This window comes from Vidua macroura, chromosome 8 (genome assembly GCF_024509145.1).
Source record: "Vidua macroura isolate BioBank_ID:100142 chromosome 8, ASM2450914v1, whole genome shotgun sequence".
NCBI classification, from domain to species: domain Eukaryota; kingdom Metazoa; phylum Chordata; class Aves; order Passeriformes; family Viduidae; genus Vidua; species Vidua macroura.
The window spans coordinates 34,745,723-34,768,281 of NC_071578.1; the positions used below are offsets into that span (position 1 = coordinate 34,745,723).

Genomic DNA, 22,559 nt, shown 5'->3' on the forward strand with positions numbered 1-22,559 from the left:
TGCTCTGGGCTGCTTGCATTCACATTTCCTTTGGCAGTTTTTCCATGCGCTGCTGCTTGGGTGACTCACCAGGATGCCATGGGCTTGCTGCCCACCAGGCACGGGAGCAGCTCCCCCTGCCCAGCAGCACCACTGCTGGGACAAGCATTGGAAGGCAAGGCAGGACTGATGGAGGCACTTCCTCCAGCACACAGACCCGTGGGATTTGTGGTGCGTCCTGAGGCTCAGCTCCCACCTGAGTCCAGCAGCCAAGGGCTCCTGAGCCCACTGTCCCTGCTGTCCAATGACAAGGGCAGGGTAACTTACTTTGCTTTGTATTTGGTGAGCTCCCCAGCTCAGGTGGAGGAGAAGGATGTCCAGCTTTGGCAGGGTAGGAGGACTCGTCCTAGTCTGGAATTCTCTGCCTTTGACCTCTACTCCTCTGCTTTTCTCATGAAGGTGAAAGCCACCGATGCGGACGAAGGCATTAACGGGAGAGTGTGGTACAGGATTGTCAAGGGTAAGTCCAGGTGCCCCTTCATGCAGCAGGGAGTTTGTCCCAGCTCTGCCCAGCCTCAGGAGGTTGAGCTCGCCATGCTTTTGCACTTTGGAGCCCACAGAACCATTTCTCCCAGCCCTAAGCAAAATTCAGCTTTAGGGCTCATTGCTGGGGAATGATTTGTCGTGGGTGGACAGCTAGACAGAATCCTAAAATCACAGAATGGTTTGGGTTGGAAGGGATCTTAAAGTTCACCTCATTCCAACCCCCTTACATGGGCAGGGACACCTTCCCCTACCCCAGTATCCTCCATGGCCTTGGACACCTCCAGGGATGGAGCAGCCTCTAGGCAACTCCTCTGGGCACCCTGTGCCCGGGCCTCACCTCCCTCACAGGGAAGAATTTCATCCCAATATTCCACCTATCCCTGCCCTCTTTCAGTTTGAAGCCATTCCCACCAATCCTGTCACTCCAGGCCCTTGTCCCAGGCCCCTCTCCAGCCCTCTTGGAGCCTGTGTAGGCACTGGAAGGGGCTCCAAGGTCTCCCCAGAGCCTTCTCTCCTCTCCAGGCTGAATAGCTCTCCCAGCCTGGATCCAGAGCAGAGTTGCTCCCGCCCTCAGAGCATCTTTGTGGCCTCCTACGGGCTCACTCCAACACATCCACATTTTTCTGATTTGATGAGATTCTGTAGCTCCTCCTGGCCTGATCCAGGGCTAAACGCTGATGTAGCTGAATCAGATGTAGCCAGAGGAGATGGGGCTGGGGTTTTGCTCAATAATCTCCCTCCAAAAGAGCCTCCCCAGGAAGGGCTCAGCGTGTCACCAGGGTGGGTGTGGAGGCAGTGGGCAACATCCCTCTCGTTTTTTCCCCATTTCCAGGAAATGAGCACAACCACTTCCGCATCAATCCCAGCACGGGGCTGGTGATGCGAGGTGTGCGGCACCTGGACAGGGAGCAGAACTCCTCCCACGTGCTGGAGGTGGAGGCCTACAACACGGAGCAGGGGCCCATGAGGAGCTCCGTGCGGGTAAGGACCTCGCAGCCCCCGCGGGCCGCGCGGCAGAGCCGCTCACGCAAAGTGTCTGCGATGCTTGGTCCTTTCCAGGGCTTGTAGTTGTACAGGAAATCAGAAAGATCTGGCATGGAAAGTCTCCGGGGGCTGCTCATGGGTAGAGAAGAGCTTGTTGGTGGGGGGTTTGTTTAATTTTTCTTTTTTTCCTGTGAAGTTTCGGTGCCGTTAGGTTGCTGAGTGGTGCAGCAGTCACTCAGAGGGAGCCCTGCTCACTCGGTGAGATGTGGCTCTGCTGCTGTGAAGAAAAGCTGAGCCTCAGCCTGTTGAAAACCATGTGTCCTGGCCAGGCACTATTTAAATAATCCAGGACCTAGTGGTGACAGTCTTCAGCTGCGGCACAGCAGCTTCCCACGGTTCCCACGAACCCAGCCCTCCAGTTGCATCTATTCTTAGACCCAGTGGTGGGGTGGGCTCCGGCTGAGTGTGAAGTGCCCCCAGCACCAGCAGCAAGCAGAAAACCAGGAGAAGGAAATGTGTTCCCAGGGGAAACCAGCACTGAACTTGGAGCAAAATATTTCCCAGCGAGTCGCCAGCGTTTCTGTGTTGCGAGGTCTCCAGGGGTTTGATCAGGAGATCCCAGAGGATGGAGGAATTAATGTACCCAGTGTACCTCCCCCCCAGCAGGGAAAGACTGACTCACTCTGACCCACAGGGCTTGTTTAAATCTCTGATGTTAAACCCCTTCTCTTCACTCTCCATCACATGGTGTTTGAAGAAGAGGTTGTCACAGGATCATGGAATGGGTTGAGTTGGAAGGGACCTTAAATCTCCCCTAGCTCCAACCCCCCTGCCATTGTTAGGGACACCTCCACTAGCCCAGGTTGCTCCGAGCCCTGTCCAGCCTAGCTTTGAACACTGAAATGTTTCTCCATGAGCACCATGAAGGGTTTGTTTCCCAAGTTTGCCCGGTTCACGCGTGGTTTCTCCGGGGCTTCCCAGGTGATCGTGTACGTGGAGGACGTCAACGACGAGGTGCCGGTGTTCACCCAGCGCCAATACAACCGCCTGGGGCTGCGGGAGACGGCGGGAATTGGGACCTCGGTGGCAGTGGTCCGGGCCACCGACCGAGACACAGGTAGGGAGGGCAGGGAGGGAAGCACCCAGGGTGGGGGAGGGCGGTGAGATCAGCCACTGCGCGGATCCCGGCTTGCCTGGGCTGAAATCCCGTGGGATGGGCTCTGCTGCGGGGAGGGACCAGTGGTGCCTGCCTCTTTGGGGTGCTTGGTCCAGCCAGCACCACAGTTCCTGCTCCCTCCCCAGGGAACGGGGGTCTGGTGAGCTACAAAATCGTGTCGGGCGCGGAAGGGAAGTTCGAGATCGACGAGAGCACGGGCCTCATCACAACCATAGAGTACCTGGACTACGAGACCAAAACCAGCTACCTGATGAATGTCTCTGCCACGGACCAAGCGCCCCCCAACAACCAGGGCTTCTGCAGCGTGTACGTCAGCCTGCTGAACGAGCTGGACGAGGCCGTGCAGTTCTCCAACAGCAGCTACGAGGCCGTGATCATGGAGAACATCCCCCTGGGCTCCGAGGTGCTCCGCGTCCAGGCTCGCTCCATCGACAACCTCAACCAGATCACCTACAAGTTCGACCCCAACACCAACCCCCAAGCTCTCTCCCTCTTCAAAATCAATGGGATCACGGTAAGCAGCCGCAGCGTGGACCCTCCTGGCTTGTTTGGGCACTGTGACCTTTGGTTTTGGTGGCCAGAAAAGCTGTTGCTCATGCCTGGCAGGGTGTGATCACGGTGAAAGGCCAGGTGGACCGAGAGAAGGGGGATTTCTACACCTTGACAGTGGTGGCTGATGATGGAGGACCAAAGATTGACTCCACAGTGGTGAGTAGCTTCTCCCAATTTCCCCACCATCCGCTGTCATGTCCCTCTCCCAGGACATCCTGTCCTAGCTGAGCTTTCTGCTCCAGCTTCCAGGGTCTAGAAATATTGTTTTGGGGGAAAACCTGCTAAAACAGTTTTGAAGGAGGTAAATGTAGGGGCCTTGAAATACTCCACAGTGGTTTGTGTTTCAGAGGGTTATATTTAGCAGTTTCACAGGCAGCCAGGCAGGGGCTGATTTGCATTTGTCTGCCGCGTGCAGGGCCAGCCCATGGGTGCCGATGGCTCTGCTCTCTGTACAGCACCATGCTCTTGTCTGAACCTCTCCCAGGGTGAGGGGCAGATATGCCAACGTCAGCTAGAAAAAATCAAAGGGATGCCCCAACACTGGAGCCTCCAAATCGCTGCAGAGGGGTACCCATGACCCCTGACACTGCTGTGGTAGGATGCAGGGTTAACCCACACTTCCTCATCCCTCACTAACTCCTCATTGTTTGTGTTCTCTGTTTCTCCCTCTGCTTCCCTCCAACAGAAGGTAAGAGAGTTCGTCGTGCTGGGGAGCAGAATCCCTCCCAAGGTGCACACTGAGGGACTGGGGTGAAGGTCTCCAGCCTTGTCCCACCAGCACCAGCCTCCCTGCCACCCCCAGGACGTGGGGCAGCCCTGTGAGCCCCCCTGCTGCTGCTGCCGAGCAGAATCCCGGCTCCCTGATCTGGCACTTGGGACAGCAGCTGCCGGATCTGCCGCGGTGGCTGAATGAGCTCTCCCTGCTCCTGGCTCTCAGTTTTGAATTCAGCAGCAACAATAACTGAATCACCCCAGGGCGCACAGCTCGCTCCCCAGCTTCCTCCCGGGATGTTGTCGCATTCAGCCGGGCCACACCTGGGAGCTTGGGGCACCCATAAATAAATCCCCGGGAACAGAAAGGCGCTTCCTCTCTCATTTCTCTGTTGCCCTGCAGCACTTTAATTACAAACTCGATGAGAGCATTTCCTCTGTCCAGTTGTGGCCAAGGTAGCCAGGTCCCCTTTGAGCATCATGTGCCTTTTTCCAAGAGGGAGCTCAGGTCTCCTCCACACCCAGCTTGCCCTCGTTGAGTTAAACACACTCAGCTCTGCATTCTTTGTGCCTGTTGAGCTTAGAGCAAATCCTGCCTGACCCTGCTGCTGTGAGCATGGATGAAATCACTGCTAGTGAAAAGTTTTGCAGAAAAGGGTCACCCTGCAGCAGCCTGAGCTGCTCTGTGCCTGGCTATTTGGAGGATAAAAACCAGAGGATGTTCCACAAAAAAATACACTGCTTGAGAGATGCAGCAGCCTTGCACTGTTTTTGAAGCCTCCAAGCGTCCCTCCTCCCCTCCTCCTCCTCCTCCTCCTCCTTTGCAGGCAAGGATGTCACTTCAGCTCCCGGGCTCAAACAGCTGCCTCATTCCCACGGGGGGTGGATGACACGCTGTTGGCACCTCAGAGGGGTGTGGTGTGTTGGTTGTGTGCCAGGGCATCAGGGTGGCTGTCGTTGCCCACTGGGCAGGGGTCTGGCTCCTGTCCATGCCCTGAGTCCCGTGCCCCCCTCACAGGTGACCATCACAGTCCTGGACGAGAACGACAACAGCCCCGAGTTTGACATCACCTCTGACTCGTCTGTCAGCGTGGCCGAGGACAGCGCCGTGGGCAAGAGGGTGGCCCTGGTGCTGGCCCGAGATCCAGATGCAGGCAGGAACGGCCAGGTAGGGAGGGAGACGTTTGGATGATGCTCTGAGACACGTGGTGTGATTCCTGGGGTTTTCCTGGGCAGGACCAGGGGTTGGATTCAATGATCCGTGTGGGTCTCTTTGAGGCTATGTGTAGTGTTCCACCGACATACAAATCTCCCTGCCAGCATCCTCCCAACCCCTTCCCTCTGTGTCCCTGTGAGAGCAAACTCTGGTCATTAATGCCAGTGGTTTTGGGGGGGTTGTGCAGTGAGTACCAAGAGTCCTCAGGCAAGGCAGCAGGAGAGGTAAAGCATCGTCCTTGGGCTGTCTGGGACAAAGAGCCCTGTGGGACAAGTGTCAGAAGGAGCCCTGCAATCTGAAAACCAGCTGTGGCCTCTCCTGCCGTGGGGGCCAGCAGCAAAGTCCTTGGCAGGCTGAGCAGGAAGCTGTCTGACATTTGTTATTTTCATTACCCTGCAGACGAGCATTAATGAGGTTCCATCACCCGTCGTGGCAGCATGGGAGCTGCCAGGGGGGTTGGCCCCATTTGCTCTGGGGGTGCTGCAATAAGTCAGCACACCTGTGGATCCCACTACATTGGACCTTTTCAAAAAATGACACATGTTGGGGAACATGCTGGATTTATTTTTGTAGGGTCTCCTTTCCCTTCTTCCTCCTCAGCATCACTCTGCCTGCCCTGGATTTCTTTCCCTGTGATGTTTCCAGGTGACTTTCTCGCTGACGTCGGGGAATATCGGCCGGGCTTTTGAGATCCGTACCACCAACAACACCTACGGCGAGGTGTTTGTGGCACGGCCGCTGGACCGGGAGCTGCTGGATCACTACACCTTACGGGTCAGCACCAAACCACCCCCCTCACCCCTTGGGCTTCTGGTTTGAGCACCAAGGCTGTTTGCTAGGAGCTGTGAGCTTCAAAATAGCACTTTTTTCCTCGGAAATCCACCCCCGACCACAGATCCAAGCGTCGGATGGCGGCGTTCCCCCCCGGAGGAAGGAGCACATTCTACGAGTGAACATCCTTGATGTCAATGACAACCCCCCTGTCATCGACAGCCCCTTTGGCTACAACGTGAGCGTGAGCGAGGTGAGCACCCAGCTCCTCTCCTTCCATCATCCCGGGGTCCCACAAGGCAGGTGGGAACAGCGGAGTGACCCTTGCAAACATCACCCTGGGTCATTTAAGCATTAGTGGCCCCGTGCAAACCTCATCTTTGGTCATCTGATGGTTGGCAGCCCCTTGCAAACTTCACCTTGGGTGATGCAAGGCTTGGTGACCCCTTGAAAGCCCTCACTGGTGATGTACTCCTCATTTTGGGCTAGGAAAAAGCTCTACGAGCAACTTGAGCCCGTGAGGCTGCAGGGACCAGCTGGAAGGAGATGTGGCTACACACCCATGGAAATGCCACCTGAGTGACACAAGAGACGGTCCGGTGCAGAATAAGAATGGCTTTCAGGAAGCAGCTTAGCAAGGGCTAGATAATTAAGCAATAAAACACAATCAGGCATGAAAAAAGACAACTTATTTCCTGACAGTTTAATTCCTGTACTGAGGCAGGGGGGGATTCTCAATTTGGTGATGAAAAATGAAATATGAGTAATAGCCAGTGCCACTTAGCTGTGAGGAACTGCTGCTCATGATTTATAGCTTGGCATTAAGGATAGTGCCCTGTTAAGGTTTTCTTATCTATTTAATGCATGTTCAGAGCAGGCTGAAGAACAGAATTTCTGTTTTGATTTTCCCCATAATGGGACTATCCAAAAATAATTAGCCGAGCTCTGGGTCCATTACACGGCCTTCACCTTTGCACACACTGTGGGTTTTATGCTCTTCCAGGCTGTGCCAGACTAGATTAGACCTAATGTGCAACTTTCTGCTGAGCTGCCGGGTGTTGGGGCAGCGAGTTTGGAGCCCCAAGCACATCAGTGCCCTCTCTATATTAGAATGACATTATTAATTAGGCATTTCATACGTGATGAGGCTCGTGGGATTTATGTCGCGTATCTCCGCAGAACGTCGGCGGCGGCACGGCGGTGGCCCAGGTACGCGCCACCGACCGGGACATCGGCCTCAACAGTGTCCTCTCCTACTACATCACCCGTGGGAACGAGGACCTGACCTTCCGCATGGACCGTGTCACCGGCGAGATCGCCACCCGGCCCTCCCCGCCGGACCGCGAGCGCCAGAGCTTCTACAGCCTCGTGGTCACCGTGGAGGACGAGGGCAACCCCTCCCTGTCGGTGAGCCACCAAAATGGGCCTTTCGGGGGCAGGATGGGGCTGGGCAGCGCTGTGGGAGCGAGCTTGGCACTGAGTGTGGCATGTGAAAGGGGAGAAAAGGCACAGGGTGTGATGTTTTGGGCACTCGGGGTCCAAACCTGCTGTGCACGGATTTGGTTCAGAGTCTCCTTCGATGCCTGGCCGTGCAGGACCCTCCCTCACAGTCGTTCAGCAGGCCTCATCCCCCATCTCCAAATGCAAAAAATAGGAGCATCCCTATGGGGAGGTGTGCTGGCTGCTGCTGCCCTGCTCACAGGGTGCTGGGTGTGGAAGGGCTCCAGACATTGCCCACCCATCTCAGTACTGGGAGTGGCTGGAGCAGCAGCTCAACCACAGTTCCATTCAGCATTGACATGCTTGTCTGCTGCGGTCCTTGTGAATGAGAAGAGCTCTGGTGATTTTGACAAAGGCCTGGAGTGCCAGGACGAGGGGGAATGGCTTCAAACTGAGAGGGGGTTGATATGAGACCTCACCCATCATCCCACGGTCTAGGGAAGTGACTGTTTTGCTTGGGTCATTGTTTGTGCCTCTGAGGATGACTCAGAAAGTCGAAAGAGCAAATACCATGTGGGCCATTTTCCAGCTCTGAGTCCCTTCTAACCCCACGTTTCTGCAGAGAGGTGACTGAGCACCCACGTGCACAAATGGTGAGATGAGCTGACGCCTTGTGTGACACTCTGCCATCCTTCCTGTCCCCCACCTCCACCTGCTATCTCTCACCATCTCTGTGCTCTGCCTACAGAGCTCTGTCTGCAAAGCCCTGCTCTACATTTTGATGAAACAGGTCGCAGCCAGCAGTGCAAACTGTGGCTGTGATTCTCACTTCAGGCTTTGCACTCTCAGCTCCTCCCTCCCGGCTGGTTCACACTCCAGCTTCTGCATCACCGTCTTTTCCATTAGTTGTACTGCCACTGAGGCTTAAACCTAGCTGAGTCTCTTCCCCCAGAATGAGAGAAGGCTGTGCTGTGGCTGCACTGCATGATGCCACCAGCTCCTCCTTGTCCCCATCACTGCTGATCCTGGTGTGCTGGGGAATGCCGTGTGCTGAGCTGGCAAATCCCGTTGCCGTGGCAATGGCCACTTCCCTTCCCAGTGCCAGCGGGGACAAGTGGCACAGCTTATCACTCCACACTGCCCAGGCAGAGTCCCAGCAGCCCTGCCTGTCCCCACAGGCTCTGCTGTGTGCCCTCCATGTCACGAGCACACGTTATGCCAGCAGCAACAATCCGAATCCCAGCCACACAAAGTGCCCATTGACCCAATTCCTGAGTGGAGAGAGGAGTTTTGGCCCTTTTCAGAGCTCGAGGAGGGCTCAGGTCTTGTGAAAGTCTGTCGGGCGTGTTGCTGGGTGCCCCTGGCCTCACGCCTGGCTGGGGAAATGATGTCTGTTAGAGCCTTGCTGACTGCCAGAAACTGGGCTTTCACAAGTTGCTCCAGGCTGATGCAACAACGCACAAAAGGGGGTGATTGTTTGTAATTTGCACATCCATCCACGGGTTTCAAGGTTTGGCCTTCCCTGTGTGGGAGAGGCAGAGGACACGGAATTGAGAGAGGACTGGGAAGTCCTCACTTGGAAGTGGTGATCTGGGATGCCCAGGACAGCAAGGGAGCAGGGAACACTGGCAAAGAGGAATCTCTTGGGAGCTGGAAATGTGGGAACAAAAGGATAAAATGCTGCTGATAATGTAAAAATATTTCATTAAAAAAAACATTGCAGGAGAAAAAAAAAAACCTTCACAAGCTGGTGATCTGCAGCTGGAAGGTGTGTGGGAATTGCAGGAGTCACCTGGGCACTGTCTGACATGGGGCAAGCCAGCAGCTGCACCTCCCCAGGGGCTGGCCCTGCTCCAGAGTGGTTGGGATGCTTCCTGCAGGAAGGTCTCTGCCCAAGGAGGCTGCAGCACCCCTGTGCAGTGGGGCAGGGATCCTGCTGGCACCCACAGCCCCAGGCACTGGTGGCTCCAGCAAGGCAGGGTGGATGTTCACTGCCCAGATGTTGGTCTTGCAGCTGGGTCACCTTCATCACAAGCATCTGTGTCATCTTCTCCATGGAACTGGGAGCTGAGGTGCAGGGCCGGCACCCCTGTGCCAGGATTCTTGCTCCAGAATGCGTGGAAGCCTGGGAAGCCATTTCTTGTCTCTCCTAGAAGTCTTTAATTTTCCTTCTGGAGGGAAAACTGATGCCACTCAATGCCCCAGCATGCCACACCAGAGCCTCTGGCAGAGAGCTTAGCTCTGCCTGCAGCTCCAGGTATCCCAAAAAATGGGGTTCCTGCCACACAGAGCAAAACCTGTTTCCAACAAAGCTTCGTTCTGTCATCAAGCAGTGCATTTGTTAGGGAACACAGCAACTTGGAGAGGGTTTCAAAGCCGTTAAGACCTGCAGGCAGGCAAAGCCCCGGCGTGCCTTTCCAGCTGGAGCTGCTGAGACAGGGAGAAGGAAGTGCTGGAGGCACCAGGTGCTGGATTCCCCTGGGAAGGGGCTGAGCCGTGGGTGGCAATAAAGCACGAGTCCCATGCTCAGGAACTTCCACCCGTGGTGGTGTGGGTGCTGGCTTCTCCTTCACCCCTGCACCACCCCGAGGGTGCTGGCTTCTCCTTGATCCCTCAACCACCCTGGGGGTGCTGGCTTCTCCTTCATCCCTCAACCACCCTGAGGGTGCTGGCTTCTCCTTCATCCCTCAACCACCCTGGGGGTGCTGGCTTCTCCTTCATCCCTCAACCACCCTGAGGGTGCTGGCTTCTCCTTCATCCCTCAACCACCCTGAGGGTGCTCCTGCTGAAGCCAATGCTGGATTAATCAAATCCTGCAGCTCCCCAGCCCGTTCCAGAGGCAAACACTGTTTCTTTCAGCCACACAGTGTGGAAACTTGTGTGCTGCCAGGGATGCTCTGCCTGGCCACACTGCCTGGTGCAGCTGTTGCTCAGGTCTGACTCTGTTTTGCTATGACTAATGTTTATGTTTGTCTCATGGCCATTTCTTTACCCACCTTACAACGAAAAGAGAAACAAGAGAAGGAAAAAAAAACCAAACAAAAGCAAACACGCTGAGTAACAGTGTCTGCCACAAGGTTTGATATCATCACCGGGGCTGAGTCACGCTGGAGCCGTAGTTTCTTTTGGATAAGCAGGTACAGATGCTGTTGTTCAGATGCTGCACGAGCACCCACGGCCCCCAGGGCATCACAGAGTCCTCTCACAGTGGCCCCAGCGTGGGCTGCTCTGGCCGTGCTGGCCCCAGGAGGGCAAGGGGAAGCCATCCATAGCATTTCCCACTGTGCCCCCCATGCCTCCAGCTCTCCACAGGGGCTCTCGGCCACCTCACAGGAACATCCTGCAACACCCTCCAGATCAGATGAACTTCCTAACTGACAGGCATTAAAAAAAAAAATTAAAAAAAAAAAAAAAAACAAAGGAAAAAACCCAAATGAAAACCATAAACATCCTTTTTTCCTTTTAATCAGCATTGATAATGAAACAAACAGAAAGATAAATTGCCCTGATCCCAAGCCAAGGATAAAACTGCAGCAGAAATAAGGCTCCTCCCAACATGTGTTCTGCTGAAAGGCAGCAGCATCACAAGTCCATGGCTATTTCAAAAGGCTGGTAAGGAAAGAGGGCTCTGGTGGCAGCAGGGAGCCTCTCCCCTTCCTGTTTTGCAAAGAAAAAGGTAGTACAAGGTTGGCTGGTGATCCTGTTTTGTTCCATGCTGAATAAAGTATTTTACCATCCACTCCCAGAGAGGATGTTCAGTCAAGGATCCAGAAATGTGTTGATGTTGCATAGCTTAGACCCTGGCAATAAGTTAATCCTCAGGGAAATCTGCAGGTGCAGGACATCCTCAATTTTCAGCTAGTCTGTAAAATGTGAACAGTACAGAGCCACGCAGTTCTCCATGGAAACAGGTAGTTAAAAATCGAAATCCGAGCATGAGAGATTCACTTCCAGTCCCAGAGCAGTGGCAGGATGGGAGACAAGGGCAGGGATCCTGCACACAGCTTCATTTCTGAGGGCATTGCTGCCCCTGGCCCTGCCACCCTCCCAGGGTATTGTCTTGGTGAGCGTGGCATGCTCTGCAGGATGTGGTTTCCTCTGGGGTCTTCAGGCTTTCAAGGAATTTGGTGAGTCAGGAACAGGATCTGGAAAAGGCACACCAGGGATATTAGTCCAGCTTACAGCTGAAGGGATATTATTCCAGGAAGTGACCAAACTCTGCTTCTGCTTGGAAAACAGAGGGTTTAGGTCCTTCGCATTTTTCAAGCCACGGGACTTGATGTCCCACACAACCCCAAGTTTCCCCGCTGATATTTAACCCCTCACTTTCCCCTTTCCTTCCCACCTCTCCCACCATCTGCAGAGGGGCTCAGCATTGCCAGTCACTCACCCAGGGTGGGGAAGAAGCAGTCCCCGGGCCCGGGGGGGGACAGGGGGGTGTTGGGCTCCGAGAGCAGATGCCGGCCGGACTCGGAGGGCAGCCTGCTAGCCACGTAGGACAGCTGGGGCCGGGGCCGGGGCTCCGCGCTGGCCGACGGCACCGCCTCGAACACGGGGTTTTCAATGCCCTGGGCGCTGCTGTGGGACAGGAGAGGCGTTTGTGTCTTTATTTCGGAGAGTTTTTTTATCCCCAGGGGTTTGGCTGAGCGTTGGGAACAAGCAAGAAGGGCAGGGAGCAGGTTGAGGCCATGGCATCTCAGCTGAGAGGAAATGGGGAGCCCAATGCAGGGGGAAAGTTCAGCCAAAGTGGTTTCAGGCTCCTCCTGAAACCTGCCCGGGGTGCAGGGAGATTCAGGCCCATGAAAAACGGAAGGAGGCACTTTCCACGTAGAGAGAGGGAAGAGAAACAGCGATTTCCCAGAAAGGGAAAGGACTCAGGGTGTGGGTGACACCCCTTTCACTCTGCCGGGCTGAGGATATGTGCTAGCTTCACAGGGAAGGAGGAAAGAACAAGACCTTTGCAGGCTGCAAGGGCGTGTGAGGAGCTGGGAGCTCGTGGGTGTCCTTACCTATCCATCCTGACAAGCTCGTGGGCACCTGCCAAAGACAAAATGTTTGGGGTGAGTGCTGGCAGAACAAGGCCCAGCATCAGGCCCAGACCCACTGCCAGGGCGTGTTCTGGTGTCTTATCCACCGCCAGTTCCTCCTCTCCCTTTGCATTCCTCCCTCCCTCAACTGCTTCTTTAGCCCTCTGCTTTGCTCCCAAACCTCCTTCTGTGCATCCCTGCCCTCTCCCACCTTGTTCACTCCCCAGCCCAGCTTCCTCCCACATTGAGACCACAGGCTCCAAAGAAGGGCAGGAGCCACTTCTGCAGGCGTGGGGTGAAGTGAGGTGCAGCTGCAGTCTGGCCCCACTCGTGCCCAGATGCACTCACCACCCACCTGTGGCACCGTCCTGGGGCTCTGCAAACGCCACCTGGCACCTGGTTGCCCCTGTCTGGCTGGGCAGCACTGGGCTAGGCATTCCCTCACCCTGAAATCCCACAGCCCGTGTTACTGGGCTCTGCTGGGTGCCTGCCTGGCCATCACCCTCAGCTGAGGTGCTGGAGTTTTGGCCCAAACTGTGCCAAAGAAAGGTGCTAGGTGGAAATAACCCAGTCCAGGACACCTGAGAGGCAAATCCCCCTGGATTTTGACTGCCCTCTGGGGTGAAGTAGCATCCAGGTGATGCTCTGCAGGTGGAGGTGGGAGCTGCAGCCCAGCCACTGCTAAAGGGGCGCCTGAAGGGGGTGGCTGTCGAAAAGCCAGTTCCCATTCTCGTGGCTGGCACTGTGCCCTCTTGCTGCTGCAAAAAAAACACTTCTCCAAAGGTCTCCTCGGGACCGCACAGCCGCCCACCGAGCTGGAGAGGAAAACCGCAGGGCCCCGCTTGCCCAAGGGCTGATGAAATGGCTCTGCCAGTTAAGGTGGTGCCCCTTTCCGCTTAATTACCGAAATCTCTGGGAGCCAGGCACGGGCAGGAGCTGGCAGCCAGCTCTGCCTCAGCACAGCCTGGGGCTCCAGGGCTGGGGCAGCAGAGGGGAGACCTGGCTTGCTGCAGTCCTATGGCCACAGACACGTCAGGGGTCTCTTTAAAGAGGAGGGTGAGAAAAAGTGCACATAGTGCTTTTAGAAGGCAAAGCTGCTATTTCAGGTGTGCAGTGGAGGGAGGGATGAGTAAATGAGATGGCTCTCACAGTGGGTGTGGAGGAAAGGGCTCAGCAGGGAGCATCCTCAGAGTCTCAGAGCCTCCAGCGCGCTGCTGGTGTCCCCTCCTATCCCACACTCCTCACCAGCAGCCTGCAGAAGGTGCTTGCTCCTTGCCAGGACAGCTCTGCAGGAGACACCTGGCAGGGACCTGTCTTGGGGCCACCTTACACCACGCCCGTGGGACCTGGGGCAGCCAAAGCAGCTGATCCCAGCGGGGCACACCCCATCCAGCCTTGCCAGGCTGGTGCAGCCCAGCAGGTGAGCTGGGGGTCCTGGTACATACGTCTGCTGCTGGCAGCTTGCCTCTGCTTGTAAATGAGGAGCAGGATGAGGGGCAGGCAGAGGATGCCCACGATGCAGGCGCCCGTGGCCAGCACGGCAGCCGTGATATCTGCAACAGAAGAGCAGAGATGAAGCCTCCCATTCACCTTCCCTTTCCTGGGCTTCCCCAAGCCAAAATCACGGGATTGTTTAGGATGGAAGAGACCTTAAAGATCATTCAGTCCAGCACAGGGCAACCCCGTGTTGCCTCAGAGCTGATGCAGTGTGGCTCCCACACACGCAGGATCCACACCGGGATGCGTTGCCAGCTGTGGAGATAAGCTCTGAGGCGTCCTGTTAGAACCCCAGCCACGGTCCTTCATTGCTGCAGGACATCCCAAGGCTTTTGGCCTTCTAGGGATGAGGAGAGAAGCCCTGATAAAGGCTCCCAGCAACTTTGGGGCTCTGACTGACCCACTGCCAGCCTCAAAGAGCTTGGGCATCAGAGGGCTTGTTACCCACAGCCTCTGCTAATTAATGTGACCCTGGAGAATGTCACCCACAGAGGCTCCCAGAAGGCACTTTGTGGCCATCAAGGTCTCTGTGGGATGGCTCATGGCGAGGCTGAGGGCTGCTTAGGGCAAGGTTCAGCTCCTCTCCTGCACATCCATCTGAGGAAGCAGCTTCTTTCCCTGTGTGTCTGTGTTTTAGGAGGGGACATTTTTCTCCTTTTTCCTGACAGGGCAGTGTGTCCCAGCCCTTGAGACTGAAGGTTAGGGACAAGAAAGCACAGCTCCTGGGGACCAGGAACTGCTTCCCTTGTCTGGGCATGCTGCAAAATAATTTTAGCCAAATCTGCCCATTTAGGAGCCAGCAAAGGGGGACAGACAGAGCGACCCAGCAAGAAACCAGCTGCACAGTGAAGTGTGAGCATCTCCGTGTCTAGACACAGTTCTGGGGGAGCCCCACTTTGTCTGAGCACTCAAGCAAGGTTTGGGTTTCCCCTGTTCAAGACAGAGGTGGCCCAGGCTTGGGGTGTAGGAAGAGGTTCCTGCAACTCTTTACCTTTCTCTCCCTTCCTGTTTGCTTATGGCAGTGGCCACTCAATCCCTGTTGTGGGAGGGGGCTCAGGTGCTTTAGAACAGCTTTAGAATGATCTCCATGGGCTTCAGGACAGTCATGTCCAGGTGATGGGCTGAAGAAGGCTTTGCTCAGCCTGGGGATGTGCCTGTCATGCACACCCTGTTGGAAAAGCACTGGAAACCACCCTCCCAACACCCGGCTGTGAGGTTGCATGTGGGCACTGGTGTGTTGGCAGGGATCCCTGGGGAATGCATGGGCCAGGATGGCGAGCAGCACATTGGAAAGAGGGGTTTTGCCCTTTACCTTTGCCGGTGGCAGTGTGAAATGTGCAGTTTTGAAGCCCTCCTTTGCCTGCAGAAGAGAACAGAAAAGCTCAGGATTCGCTCAGGTCCCACAGAACTCCTGACCTGCTGGCTGCCCTTGCCTTTTCTCCCTGGTATTGAGAACATGATCCCAGAGCAGCCCAAAGCAGGAGTTTAATCCTGACAAGTGTTCACTGAAATCCCTGCTGCAAGACCCCTTTTGTCCATGGCAGCACCCTGACTGTGCAGCCAATTTTTTTTTTTTTTTTTTTAGTCTAAAAGAAAAGCTATCTAACACTGCAGATCAAGGCCAGGAGATGCCTTCCCCTCCCTCATGCCTCTCCCACTGGGCTGCTGTCCCAAGGTCATCTGTGAGCCCTCACCCAGGCTTGCACCACCAGCCAGCTCCTTTTAAGTTGAGGCTTGTTTTCCTCTCTGCTCGAAGGAGGTTGAAGAAGATCAGCGAAACTATGTGCCATGGATTTTATTGCATTCCAGCCTCTTGAGTTATTAAGATTTTTTTTCTTTTTTCTTTTTTCTTTTTTTTTTAATGTTTCATTGCTCTCAAGCTCTAATCCAAACCTTCAACATCTGCTGCTCTTTGACTTCTGGAACACGCCCTGCACTTCCAGCATCAGCACACGCTGCCTCCCCAGCCCCAGTGCTGCATCCCTCACCACCCCTTCCCTGGCACTGTGCCCTGGCACGGCTGCAGGGCTGCCAGGGCAGCCTCACCTCGCTGGATCTGCAGCTCCACAAAGCCATGAGCCACCTGCATGGTGTGGGGCTTGCCGTGACCTTCCCTCCTGACCTCCACGGCGTAGCAGCAGTAATTCCCGCTGTCCTGCAGCGTCAGGTTCATCACCACGATGTGGAAGGCGCCGTGGTGGTCAAGCACAAACTCCACGCCGTGGTGGCCGCTTTGCCAGCCCGGGGGCGGCTTTTGGGAGGCGTTGCCCGGCAGCTCGTGGTGCCTGCTGAGGTCGTGGCGCAGCTCCTTGTCGGTGACGTTGCGGATGTGCCTCTTGTCGGAGCAGCTCTGGTCGCCCGTGCTGCTGAAGTACCAGGTTTTGTAGAGCAGGTCGTGGCGCTCAGCCAGGGGGCCGCTGATCCGGCAGCTCAGGGTGACGTTCTGGCCCTCGGGGCAGACGCACCGCGAGTACGGCGTGGTGACCAGGAAAGCTGCTGCCCCTCCTGCCAGGGAGAAGGTACCAAGTCAGAGCCTGGGTTTACCCGGAGTTTGTAGCAAAACTGGCCAAAAAAGCACTGCAAACCCACCACCGATGTTGGCAAAGGGTGGGGAGGCCCTGGCACTGGTTGCCCAGAAGAGCTGTGGCTGTCCCATCCCTAGAAGTTTCCAAGGCCAGGTTGGATGGTGCTCTGAGCAACCTGGGATGGTGGAAGGTGTTGAACCTACATAATCTTTAACTCCCTTCTAACTCAAATCTTCCAGGATTTTGTAGTGGGGCTGGGGGCACAACATCACCCTAGAAATCAACTCTGTAGGAGAGACATGCTTTAAATGCAGTTAACATCAGCAGAAGGAAGGCAGAAGCTTCTCTGGGTACAGCAGAGATGTGGGGCAGGGAGGCAAAGGAGGACGAGAGGCGAAGCAAGGCAGCAGGGTTATGGCTTGTGAAGGAGGAAACACAAGCACAGCTGGGCCAGCTGCAAAAAAATAAAAGGAGCGAAAACAAACAGAAAAGTTCTAGGAGGAGCAGTGGCCCCCCTTCTCCCCCAGATGAGGCGGGGAGCAGGTCCCACCCTCCTTGTTTTTCAGCCCCCAGGGAGGAAAAGGGGGAACTGGCTGATGCTGACAGTGAGGAGCTGCTGGAAAATTTTTGCTGGAAAAAAACAATTTTCAGAAAGAAATTCTGGAATGTGGGCAGGAGGCGTGGCAGAAGTGGGAGCAAGAGGCATTGCTGGTCTTTCCCCAGCACACAGATGGGGGCTATTGTTGGGTAAGGGGAGCTGTGCTTGAGGGGAGGGAAAAGTGCAAAGACAGGAGAGGTTTTCGTGCTCTGGCCCTGCCACTCCTTCATGTTTACAGAAGCGCTAATGTCACTTCGAAAACAGAAGAAAAAGCAGATTCTGGGTTTATTTACTTTAAATTAGTGTGGCTGGTTTGCAGCAGAGAAGATGTTACAAGGACGAGATGGTGGTGGGGTTTTTTTTTATTTTGGTAACATCCTGTTGTGCCACGTTTCCCTTTGAGGTTTCTCGCTTGCTATATCGAGAGGCCTTCAATCGCAGCCAGGGCGTGATGTGCCTGCCCTCAAGCATCCAGCCAGGCCAGGGGCTCCCCACTGCTGAGCCACCCAGAGAGCATCCTCCTCCTGAGAGCAGAGTCACTGTGTCACCTGCCTGGCCCCGGGCTCTGCTGGAGAGAGTGAAACCAAAAACGTGCCTCCCACCCCTGGGTGGTTATCTCTGACTCTTAGGTGATGGTGCAAGAGAAGCCCCTGAGTCCCTGCCAGAGAGTGCTCTGCAGAGGGAGAGGGATGCTTTGGGAAGGAGATTGGCCCCGTTGCACTCCCTGCTCTGGAGCCCACAGTGCCAAGGAGTCCCCAGAGCCAGAGCTGGCGTGACCTTTGCCTGACCACTCCAGCTAATTGCTTCCTGCTCCCCACAGCACGTGCAGCAGCACATCCTGGAGCTGCTCTGGGGCAGAGGTTTGCGTGGCCTGAGCTCAGCGCTGCCTCGTTCAGTCTTGTTTTCAAGCCCTGACTTCTCCTTATCCCGGGGTGCTGCTGGGGCCAGGATGCACAGCCAGGCTGGAGGGGTTCTGGCAGGCAGCAGAGCGGGTCCCCCACCTCGTCCCCAAAGCACCAAGCACAAAAGGCACTTCAGATGTGTTTCTGATACCTGCTGCAAGGGGAAGTGCCCCATTCACATCGAGGGTCTCCTGGGAGCCAGAGGAAGGGAAGCCAGGGCTCTATTGGAGGAAGCCACACTTGCAACACCTTCCAAAAGTATCTGCAGGAGTCTTTTGTTTCCCACACACCCCCCTCAGATGAAGTAGGGCTCATCCCCACACGGTTTGTGAAGCTCTGCCTTGCTAAAAACCATCCAGCCTCCACCTCCGGAGCTTGATGGGAACCGTCTGGCTGGAAAGTCAGCACAGCCCACGCTTTTGGGGAGGGGCAGAGGTTACCATGTGTGCAACCTTTGGCTTTACAGGCTTCCTCTCCTTCTCTGCAGCGGGGGAAGGCTCTCAAAAGCCTTTGAGTGGAGGGGAAAGCAGCTGGCAAGGCACGGTACAGGCCAGAGCAGTGCCAGGGCAGTTGGTGCTCCCTCCCCAGGATGTACCGAGGCTTCAAACACATGCTGGATGCCAGACGGAGCCCAGAGGAGACATCTTCTGGTGGTGTCTTTATGCTAAAGCCCATGGATCTTTGATCTCCTGGGTTTCTTCCATGCCCAGAGCCCAGGCTTGGCTCCTTCCACATCCCAGTCAAACCATTCCCTTTGAAGTCAGAGCTGCTGGCAAATGCCAAAATAAAGCCAGATGCCCATCTCTGCACATCTCCAGCTGGTTGGACCAGCTGAGGGCTGAGCTGAGAGCTGTTGTCTCGTCACCATCTGGTAAAGGCAAAGGAGGTCTCAAGCAGGTGCCAGAAGTGCCCCTTTTCCTCTTTGGCACCTCAGTAACTTCATCTCCAACCAGTGGTGGTGCATCGGTGAGGCACAGAGCCCAGTGCAGTGTTGGTACATCCCAGTGCTGGCTGGCATCACTCTCCTGACACCTGGGAACTCTGCTTTCAGACAAAGCAGAAACACAAAAAAGTGCAGAAACCCGTGCTGCTTGGCTGACAAACAGCTTAAATAAGTCAGGATTTCACACTAAATTCTGGGTCAGTGACCAAAAGCCTCTCCTGGCTGCTTCTTCTATGTTTGGTTCCCGGTCCTGGCAAGCAGGTGTTTGACCTGCACTGAAGCAGGTGATCAAGCAGGTGTTTGATCTGCACTCCTGTGCTTGGCAGAAGTGATTTCCACATGGGGCCACCTCTTTCCACTCCGAGGAAATTTGCAGGGATCAGGGGATGGAGCCTTCGGAGGGGCTCACCTGCTGCAGAGGAGGGGCTGCTGGAAACAGAGGTGGAGCAAGGAGCTCTGCTTGCTTCCTGTTCTGGGAGTTCTTGTAGCAGGCTCACATCAAAGTGCCCTGAGCCCCATCGTCACTGTGCTGTGATTATGCCTCAGTTATCAGCCAGGTGAGATGTGCAGGAGCACCCATAGCTCTGCAGAAGCACCTCGAGCACGAAAGAAAGAGGAGAGAAAAAAACTTGCTGAAGATGCCCGAGACATGTTAACAGCCCTCATCTCCTGCACCCCAGGGGCCAAATGGCTTTCCAGCAGTGGGGGTACCCATCATCCAGGCACTGGAGGGAGCAGCCTCGGGGGGTCCTGCCTTGCTCCTCTTCCTGCACAGCCCTGGCTCAGGGACGGCACTTGGGATGTGATTTTGGAAAGCCCAGCTCAGCTGCCGTGCTTTAGGGGAAGAGGAGCCACTTCCCCATCCACCTTGCTGCCAGCATCCCCAAGCTGGATGTCTCCAAGGGCTACTTCTCCATCAATCCCTGCTAAAATTAGCCGCGGGCTCAGAAAGTTTTGGCAGGCACGGGATTGCGCAAAGCTCAGTTCCTCTGGCACCAGCCTCACGCTGAACATCAGCATCCAAGCTTGTTGCATTGCAGAAGGCCTGAAGCTCAGTCCCAGCGCCCCAGATGCATAAATGAAATCATCCAAATCCCTGTGGAGGTGCTGGGAATTGCTCCCTGATGCCGAGACTCGGATGAGAAGCAAAACGTGGTTCAGTCCACACCAACCTTGCTGTCCCAGAGGAGAGGAGAAGGGACCTCTGGCCCCATTGCATTGGGCATCTTTGGGCATCTTTTCTTCCCGATCCCGGCAGAAATCGTGGAGGCAGTCACTTTGTCCCGGGAGAGAGGGTGAAGCCAAGCCCGATGCTCATCCTCCGCCTGCGCAGGGCAGGGAGGGATCATGGTCCTTCCCAGCTTCCTTTTCTGAGTCGTCGCCCAGGGTGGAACCGCGGTTTTAGTGCCACCGCCCCCGTTCCACTGCCTGGCCCCGGACCCCCGAACGGAAACGCTGCCCGCCAGGGCTGGTGTGGAGTCAGGCATGAAGGAGCCCCCTCCCAAAGCATCCCGCTGATAAGCAGCCAGCGAGCTTCCAGCACCGGGAAGCGCTCACTCCGGGGAAGGGCAACTCGGCAGCCACTCGCGGTGGCCCTGGCCACGGCTGGTTGCCCACCCGGAGGAGCTGCCCGGCACATCTCGGCGGAGCGCAGCATCCATAGAGAGGGCATCCCAGCCCCTCTCTCCGCTCCCCCTGGGCTGTTGGAAGGGTCTTTTCACCGTGGCACAGCCGGGGACCCCCACCGTGCCAGGGAAAAGTGCCGTGCGGGAACGGAGCAGCTTTTCCAGCCCGGGGTCTCCAGCGGGAGGCTGGCGGGACAGGGAGCTGCTTCCCTTCCACGCATGTTAGATCAAAGCAGAGGAAGAAAGAAAAAAACACCTCCGAGTTTTAGAACAGTAGTTTCCCTGTGGCCCCTTTACCCCAGCACAGCCAGCACCGTGTGAAACACTGGCTTGACCCGCCACACACCAAAATCACAGGAGAAGAGAGCGAATAACGCCCCAAACACTCCAGATGCCTTGTGCCGAAGCGCAGCCCCGGGCAGGCGAGCGCGGTGCCCCAGTGAGGAGAGTTCCTCCGGGCAGGGAGGAGAGCAAAGCGAGCTGGAGCTTACCGTGGGAAGCCAGCAGGCAGAGCGCAGCCAGGAGCAGCCCGGTTCGGGGGGACGCTGTCCCCATGGCGGCGGGGTGGCCGCGGAGAGGTGGCCTCTGCGGAGCCACCGCACGCTCTGAGCAGCCCCGCAGCGACAGCCGGACTTGCACTCACAGGAAATTTCATTGCGATTCGCGCAGCGCTGGAGAGAACGGCGAGCACCCCCCGGAGGTGAGAGGCTGCAGGGAGCACCCGCGAGTGGGGATCGCTTCGGACCCCACCTCCTCGGGCAGTGGGTGCCTCTGCCGGGTTTCTTCCCTTACAGCCTCACTTAGAGCCAGCTGTGTGCATTTTTGGGGTGCTAGGGAGGGTGCTCGCCGTGCCAAGGGACTTGCGGGTGCTGGTCTCCATCCCTTTCCCGGCAGGAGTGGATTTCTTGGGCCGGCTTGTAACTTTGCTCGCAATTACTGTTTTTCCCTTGTTTGTGAGGATTTTTGTGAGGATTAGGGAGGCAGAATCTCTCCTGGGATGAATGGGCAGCAGGTACAGGGAAGGGTTACTCAGAGCAATGCTGACTTGGAAAAGAGAACGGAGCTTCCCCCCCGAAAAAAATGGGAGCAAAGCATCCCCCTCCTACAGCCCATTTACACTTTGCCCTGAAATAGCAAAGCAGCCCCGTGGTCTGACACATAATTCCTCCTGGAGCTTCTCTTCAAATTCCAAAGGCGTCAACAAAATTTCTGGCTGCAGCTGAGAGCTGCCTCATTTCCAGTCAGCCTTCCCTGGAAAGTGGAGCCCAGATAACGTGGAATTTTGCAAACCGCAGGAAACTTTGCTGCTTGCCTGCTCTGAATCCGGAGTGCTCAGGGAAATAGAAAAGTACCTAATTACCGCGTGGCATTTTGGTTTTTACAGCAAACACGGCTGTGATGCTCCTGCCAAAAATGTAACCCTTGGCTGGCTGGGAGAAATTTGTCACTGGGGGAAGGTGTGGGCGTGAAGCCCAGACACCCCAAGAAAATGAGCCCTTAGGCAGAGTGCTGTGCCATTGTCACCTGCCCATCCCCAGGTGGGGTGACACCCCCATAAGACAGCCAGGACATCCAGGTGCCCATGCAGGGGCTGGGACCACTGGAAGAGCCTGACCAGCAGTGACATTGTGGTCAGCAGGGAGGTGGTGGACCATGGGAGGTCGGTCCAGTTGCCCAAGATGCTCGGTTTTGTTCCTCCCCCGAGCCCTGGCAGCATCGTCTCCGGGTATTTTCCATCCGTATTGCCACGCTTGTTAGGAACAATCAAGGTGTCCCCAATGGCAAGGCAAGGACTCACACACGCCCCTTCCAAAGGCAGGGAGGCACAGTGGGGTTCAGTGTCTGGTTTTCCCTGTGCCATGGGCTGCTCCCTGGTGTTGCCAGCAATGGTAAACTGTGAAAAGGAGAGGGATCCCACAGGGACACGCTTTGCTTGGGAATAAGGGTGTGATTTAATCTCAGTACATTTATCTCTGTAACCCAGCCGTCACCTGGAAGTGCGTCTGAAGCCACGGCTCATTTCATCTGGAGCCCTGCACGCTGTTTGTGTCTCTTGGCAGTGTTGA

General features: G+C 55.9%; 2 protein-coding genes across 2 annotated transcripts in view; one reads left to right on the forward strand and one right to left on the reverse strand.

The window, feature by feature from the left end:
• CDH23 (cadherin related 23) overlaps positions 1-22,559 on the forward strand; it is a 189,905-nt gene that overhangs the window by 149,340 nt on the left and 18,006 nt on the right. Inside the window, exons 28-37 of the mRNA XM_053984267.1 lie at positions 439-499; positions 1,358-1,506; positions 2,491-2,626; positions 2,812-3,200; positions 3,293-3,394; positions 3,924-3,926; positions 4,968-5,117; positions 5,811-5,939; positions 6,061-6,189; positions 7,116-7,343. Coding sequence (XP_053840242.1) covers positions 439-499; positions 1,358-1,506; positions 2,491-2,626; positions 2,812-3,200; positions 3,293-3,394; positions 3,924-3,926; positions 4,968-5,117; positions 5,811-5,939; positions 6,061-6,189; positions 7,116-7,343 — 1,476 coding nt within the window. The remainder of the gene's footprint in view (positions 1-438; positions 500-1,357; positions 1,507-2,490; positions 2,627-2,811; positions 3,201-3,292; positions 3,395-3,923; positions 3,927-4,967; positions 5,118-5,810; positions 5,940-6,060; positions 6,190-7,115; positions 7,344-22,559) is intronic.
• On the reverse strand, positions 10,826-21,196 carry VSIR (V-set immunoregulatory receptor). Its single transcript, XM_053984265.1, has 7 exons — positions 20,985-21,196; positions 15,947-16,405; positions 15,213-15,260; positions 13,849-13,956; positions 12,386-12,413; positions 11,767-11,954; positions 10,826-11,521 (listed from the first exon to the last, which is right to left on the reverse strand). The coding sequence occupies exons 1-7, from the start codon at positions 21,046-21,048 to the stop codon at positions 11,484-11,486; spliced, it is 933 nt and encodes a 310-aa protein (XP_053840240.1). The 5' UTR covers positions 21,049-21,196; the 3' UTR covers positions 10,826-11,483.

Excerpts from the sequence above, each read along its gene's own strand:
- VSIR (XM_053984265.1), bottom strand. The coding sequence starts at position 21,048 with ATGGGGACAGCGTCCCCCCGAACCGGGCTGCTCCTGGCTGCGCTCTGC. Across the intron at positions 15,261-15,946 it reads GGAGCTGCAGATCCAGCGAG|GCAAAGGAGGGCTTCAAAAC; the intron begins GTGAGGCTGCCC and ends TCTCTTCTGCAG. Across the intron at positions 11,955-12,385 it reads GAGCTTGTCAGGATGGATAG|CAGCGCCCAGGGCATTGAAA; the intron begins GTAAGGACACCC and ends CCTGTCCCACAG.